We start from the raw sequence: 7,069 nt of genomic DNA, 5'->3' as shown, positions 1-7,069 counted from the left end.
TACACTAAAATAGGAATATAAATAAAAATTAAAATTAATATTTGAAAGTAATGTTACGTAAGTACTAGAGTTAACTAAATATGTATATATACTAATTTAGATTAATTATATAGTGATTCTAGTTATTAATAGTAATACATGCATCAACTATATAAAGAAAATATAAAAGTAAATAGGTAAGAAGGCTTAGCTGTTGATGACAGTCTTTAGCAGAAATGTGGCAAACAATAGGTCTATTGTTTTTCGTCAAAGGGACACCGCGATCCTCACTCTACGAAGTCTAAGAGAGAACTGCTCGTATGAATTATTTATTCCTTTATTTTTAAAAATTAGATGTAGCATTAATCCCTGATCCTTTCTTTCTACCAAGCCAGTAAGCATGTATATATTCAACTTTAATTAATTAAATGGAGGTATTTAATGTGATTAATATTGTATGTGGATTCTAGATAATTTAATAAACAAAATATTTGGGTAATTTTAAGACATTTAGGTAGTGATTCATCTTATAGAACTTACTCTGTTTCTTTATTACTTGTTTAAATGTTTGTTAAAAACATTTTTTCTTATCACGTTATTTTCAAAAGCTTACAAAATCATTAATTTATATTAATACCCTGTGGATGTTCTGGCACCAAACTCCGAGTCTGCTGTTCCAGTTAACCTCTCCAAAGCTATTCCTGTATAACCTCTTTCACCATTTCTTCTGAACAATGGTTCAGATCTAAAACATAATTGAATATCAATGAATTTATTCATCATTAAATTCAAAACTACTTTTATTGGACAGAAAAACAGAAACACACTCTTTGATAGGAGGTAAAGTGTCATAAACTGAATATGGAATACCAGCAGTATCTGTACTAAATGTTGTTGCGTGTATTTCTTGCTGATATAAAGTATATAAATCTTGGAGCTCTGTGGGAAGGGGAATCTTACCATCTATAAAAATTAGGGAAACAATAAACATTATTGTAATATTTAAAGAAAATATTTATCAATTAATTTATATGAGGAAATATTTCAATAAGATATTTGATATTATAATATAATATTACCTTCGATAAGATGTCTCTGCCTAGTAATTATTTCATCAGTAAGTCTTTGTTGTCTGTGGAAGCGTTGTAGCATATCACCTCTTCTTCTTAGCTCATGAGACTCAACCAATCTTTCTCCTTGTAAAGCTACTTTATCTGCTTCCAGCTCATGGACTCTAATCAGTAAACTCAACATTTCTCTTTCTGTTTCAGAATCTAGTTGCTCTGGAAGATCCTATAACACAATAGCAAATCTATTATTAAAGCAATAATACTTTTACCCAAAATTTATTTTATTGCTAATATTCATATGAAACTATTTACTTAAATTATACGGTCAACTATTTATATATTTATACATTTACTAAAAAGTATATCTACTATGAGCATTTAATAACAAGGCAGTTAATATATATTCCAAATATTTTAATTCTTATATTTATCCCTGATTTGAAAACAATATCACTCTTATTTAAATTTCTTAGTTTGTTCTGATCCTATTTTTTTTTTTTTTTTTTTTAGCATTGAGAATATTAAATGTAAATTTAACTTTTAAGTTGTTATTGTGATTTTAAATAAAAAAATTAAACTGTTCTATAAATACTATTTCATGAATAAAATGTTTTGGTTTTAGTTTTTTAAACTTTAGTATTAGTATATTCTATTTATATTTTTTATTATTATAGTTGGGAGGTATCATCAAAGCAGACCAGGTTTACTAAAAATACTTGGTTAACCAATCCACCCACCTCTCACATTCACACCTAACATTTCATGTTTTGTAATCCTGAATCCATGACGGTCACACCCTTCATAAACCTCTAATTCACCTGTTGTGTCAGTAAATTCCACCTCATCAGCTAAAGGTTAATTTTACTTTTGTACCATTTTTCCTTAAAAATTGTATTATTTTGTGTTCTTTTTTGTAAGAAATTTTAATTTAAAAATTTACTTTAGTTTTGTTTTATTTATTTCAAAACGTGTCAAATTTTCTCAGAATATTGAGGTTGTATTGGCCATAAGTGTTTTTGGAAGATTACAATGGTGATTTGTTCAAATCTAACCAATATATAAAGGGTGCTAAAGGGCTTATAATGATTTATAATACTCACGTTTTCAAGAGCAACTGCTGTTTGCCGACAAGCATCAAGTTCTTTAAGTGTTGCTGATCTTAATGCAACGTACCTTTCCTGCTCTCGTTCAATATAGCTGAGCTCAGACCATGCTTGGTGTACACTAACTTCGGAGAAATCATCCCCAGCTGTAACAAAACTTTTAATTGTAGTCAGATAATTCTCTGAATATTTTTTTAAATCAATAATTCTAATCTACCAGTAAGAAAAATATGAAATTATTAACTATCAAACAGAATTATTTAGGGAAAAACATTTCCTTAGGACCTCATAAACCCAAATTGGTCAGAAATAAAACTATATAAGAATAATTTTTTTTAATGTTTTATTTGTAACAATTTCATTTTACACATATGTATATTTTTGACATTATAGTAATGTTTTAGTCTTTTCACCTTTGGTACTTTTCAATTTTTTTTTTCTGCATCTACGTCCCAGTTATCTTATTAAAATTCTTTGATTTCATAAATACTACTCCATGGAAGTATTAGTTGTCATTTTTTCTCGGGTATTTTCATTTACTATATTATAGTTAATATTACATATAAAATTCATGTTTAAGAAACATAGATTGTTTTCGAAAACTTTATAAACTCCTATATGTTGCTTTATTCCTTTTTTTTTTTTTTTTTTTGGTAATAATAAGTCAATAATAATCATTGAACAGTTCAAAATTTAATGCAATGAACAAACTTGACCTTACATAATTATAAAGATCTCTAATTAACAATGCATTAGAGATTGAAGGGTAAAGTCAGTAGGAACGACGCTCAAAAATATTTGTTTTGAAAATTTATTAGAATTTTTTTCTTGAAATGCTTATATTGAACTTAACAGCAAATATACTTTACATAACACATAGTACTCAAGTTGATCAATTCTTTCACAAAATTATTTGAATGATGTAAAACATGATCAAATGGGAAGAGGGGTACAATATACTTCAATGTTGATTGAACCAATAATACATAAAATATTATGGAAACAATCAAAAATCTATAAATTTAATACATAATTGAGAAAAGAAGCATAAAATTTACTTGGTGTTTACTGGTTACAACTAGTGCAGCTAAAGAATGCACTATAGAAGTAGGAATAATTATAAATATTAAATTCGCAAAAAAAAAAAAAAAGAAATTAATGTTGAAAGCATGTATTTTTATTTTAGAAAAATAAACGAAAAAATAGTTTCATTAAAAATTGTTATAAAGAAGGGGTAAGCGGATGAAAGGGCTATGTAACATTTTTCAAATCTTTAGCGTGGATGAAGGAGTAAGTGCGTAGTGTGAAGTATTCTAACCTCAAAATCAAATTAATAACTGATATACCTAAAGGTAGAAAACACTTCAAAAACATAACAAGCTCCAACAAAAAAAGAACTGAACATTGTTTTCTTAAAAGTTGCTAAACATAACATAATCCCTTCATCCACTTACTCCTTCAATTTATACTATTTAATATAGTTTAGATTAATTTCTCTAATAGATCATTATGTGTCCTGTATGATTATGCAGTAGATGAATAAACACTCATTACCATTACTAGTTGTAGTCCCTGGACGACCACTTCTTGTGTATAACTTTGTTCTTCTTGCTTCCCACTGTGATATTATTTGATGTTGCCGCTCCGCTTCGACACCCAGGGACATTAAGTGCCCATCAATATCCATGAGCCTTCTCCTAAAAAAGACTTTATTTATTTTTTCCATGGCTTAATTAGTTTATTATCATAACTTATAAATTTCTTATTTTATTTAAACATTATTTTATGAGATTTTATTAAATCAACAGTTATCATTTAAAAAATTTCTGAAATCGGTAGGCAAAAGTTATATAAAATGAGAAGCTCAGTTATAATTAGACATCTTTTAAAACATACTGATATACTTTTGTACTAAGGAATTGGAAGAAAATATTTTTTAAAAAATTAATATGGTGAGAAAAAAAAACAATTTCTGTCTAACTATTTCTAGTTAACCTAACAATATTTTAATTTTTATTATTTATTAATATTCATTATGAATTCACTTTTTCTTAAATACGTACTTTATTTTAAAAAATAAAGTAAGTATTTTACACTGAGTATGTACCAAAACAAACAAAATCATAAAAGTAGATCAAGAAAGACTTTGAATTACATGAGTTATTATTATACAATGAAAACTCAGTATCCTTATTATACCTAGCCATTATTCACACTACATTTTAATTTATGCATTCAGTAGATTAGAAAATCAAAGGGATATTTTTAAATAAACAATTACTTCTAAGGCAACAATAATGCTATGAAAATCTTAGGAAATTCTATAATGTACAATTTAAGTGTTATTTCAACAAAATGTTTTTGATCCCAAATATTCTCTTCTTAGGAAAAACATCTATATGTGCGATATGTATAAGGATAATACACCTTAATCCATAAAATTTGGTAAACCAAGGAATGTGCTTTTCAGGTGCTGAATACCTTAGTTTCATTTGCTCTCGAAATGTTGCTATAATCTGCTCTCTCAACTGCTTAACAGGAGTTCCGGTCGATCGTCCACTTCTTAGTTCTGCTGATGTTGGCCGATCTTCAACCATCTTACTCTTTAGCCTACTTATTTCCGATCTAAGATCAGTTATAATATCGCGATATTGTGATACTTGAAATGATACATCAATTTCATTCTTTTCAACCTGAATAAAAATAAAAATAAATAATATTCCAATATTTTGGTGATGGGCAGTGAAACATAATATGTCTATAAAATAAATTACTTTGTTAGTTATTCTGGAAGCTCTGGCTGCATACAGTAGTGTATTTCTTGTTTCATCTCTGTGTGCAGAGGCTGGTGAAACATGACCGACCATCACCGTCCGGCAGTTGCCAGACAGAGCTTGCCTTAAAAGTCTAGTGAGTTTTGAGTCTCTGTAGTTGACATAACGACCTCCTGAGCCATAGCTTAGAGCATTGATAACATTGCCTAGTGCCAGCAGTGATCTGTTTATATGTGCTCCCTCAATGAGTCTTTTTCCGCGGTTCTAATAATTTATGAAAAACAATTCACATAAGGTATAAGCTAGAGTAATCTATTAAATATTTATGGTTATTTAAAGAATATAATTTTAAAAAATTATTAAAAAAGTTTTTTATATTATATAATTTATAGTTTTATTCTTTATAAAATCATAGAAGTTAAAGTAAAGGCTGCTGGTCACAATTATAAACAAACCTTAGTATTTGAAGCTCTCTCACTTCCTGCAAGATCGAGCATGTAAAGCTTCCCTAGTCTTCTTTCTTCACCCACTATCCTAGTTACTGTAACACTAAGAAGAGCATGGCTTCTGGAAGAAGTTTTATTGGCAGCGGTTGGCTCAATCGTCCTTTCTCTGTTACCTCTAAGGAGAAGTCCCATTACTTCTTCAGTTGAGCTAGCTTCAATTTCTGTAAGTCCAGCTACTGTTGGGTTTTTACCAGTATGGTCCTCTCTTAATTCAAGGAAGCCAGAGCTAGGATTGAGGAGGTCTCTTATGTTTTCATTGTAAAGTTCAAGGTAAGAAAGTTTTACCTGCAAATACTTTGAATTAGAGCATTGTTGAACTAATATTTATTTCAAAATTAATATAAAATGTTTCAGTATGTTCATGAAAACTGAAAAAAAAACAACATTGAATATAAAACTATTGAACACAGTCTAAATCAATTTTAGGAATGAAATATTCATTTTATACAGGATTCTATGCTTAACTGTTAATCATATATATGAAGGGTTTAATATTTGTAATAAATAATAATTGAGCTAGACATACTGGTACATTCACCCATTAAAAATGAGTTGACCCAAAAAAATTATTTCCATTTTTCCCTACATTTTTCATTATGGAAATATGACCTCAGATTCAGATTTAACAACTAAAAAAATGGCTGAATAGTGAGTTTAAAGATATTTGGGTCAATATTGCTTTTTTTGGTGAAAGGACAGGTTTCACCAATTTTAATTTTAAAAATATGATATCTCTCCTACATCTACAATGCTGTACTCAGATGCTGTACAAAAGCCACCAGAATACATATCCTCCTACCATCCTATCTCTGTTACCTATCATGGCCAAAATCCTAGAGGAACTCATCTTAAAATGCCTGTACACCATTCTAGATTCCAACCATATAATCCCAGATTACCAGTTTGGATTTCGAACATCCCACTCCACTATCCAGCAATATCATCGTGTGGTTGACTGCGTCTTTCTTGACTTTTGATCGAGTCTAGCACCCAGGACTGCTATACAAGATCTGTAAATTCCTTTTACCCCCTACATTATCCATTCTTATCTCTTCGACAAAATTATTTCGAGTAAATCACAACGCTTATTCATCACTATTTCCTCAGTCTACTGGTGCATCTCAGGGTAATATCCTTGGTCCTACCCTTTATACAGTTTTTACAGCTGACATCCCAACCTATCCTAACACTATCCTTACCACGTATGCCGATGACACATGTATATTGTCAGTAAATAATGATCCTTCTATTGTATCCCAAACTCTCCAATACCACATCACCTCCCTTGGAGAATACTGCTCCTTTGTCACAAATTAAGTCATCAATCATGACCTCAATGCCACATATGTTGCCAATTTGGCCAGAACCAGATACCAATCCTTCCATAATAAACTAAATCCTTCCCAACCACCCAAACCAACTCATTTGTAACCTGGCTTCTCCTTCATTACAAAATAATCCTTCTAGGTATCTGAAAAGAAGATGGCCTCTAGGTCTTCTCTAGGGATGTTATTGGAGTTCTATCAATGGATAGATTCTCCACATGTTTGTATCATGTCATTATTTCACATACAGCAAATTTACTTGATGTATGTATTTTTATACAGTTGTAAATAACAATAAATAAATTATTAATA

General features: G+C 29.5%; 1 protein-coding gene across 1 annotated transcript in view; it reads right to left on the bottom strand.

The window, feature by feature from the left end:
* Kif19A (Kinesin family member 19A) overlaps window positions 1-7,069 on the bottom strand; it is a 21,474-nt gene that overhangs the window by 7,535 nt on the left and 6,870 nt on the right. The window contains exons 3-10 of the mRNA XM_014416570.2: window positions 5,382-5,717; window positions 4,927-5,190; window positions 4,634-4,845; window positions 3,707-3,849; window positions 2,150-2,298; window positions 1,059-1,272; window positions 807-942; window positions 617-724 (exon numbers count right to left, since the gene is read on the bottom strand). Coding sequence (XP_014272056.2) covers window positions 617-724; window positions 807-942; window positions 1,059-1,272; window positions 2,150-2,298; window positions 3,707-3,849; window positions 4,634-4,845; window positions 4,927-5,190; window positions 5,382-5,717 — 1,562 coding nt within the window. The remainder of the gene's footprint in view (window positions 1-616; window positions 725-806; window positions 943-1,058; window positions 1,273-2,149; window positions 2,299-3,706; window positions 3,850-4,633; window positions 4,846-4,926; window positions 5,191-5,381; window positions 5,718-7,069) is intronic.

Source organism: Halyomorpha halys, unplaced genomic scaffold (genome assembly GCF_000696795.3).
Source record: "Halyomorpha halys isolate HHAL.00 unplaced genomic scaffold, Hhal_1.1 Scaffold128.1, whole genome shotgun sequence".
NCBI lineage: Eukaryota > Metazoa > Arthropoda > Insecta > Hemiptera > Pentatomidae > Halyomorpha > Halyomorpha halys.
This window is presented reverse-complemented; position numbering and strand designations above follow the sequence as displayed.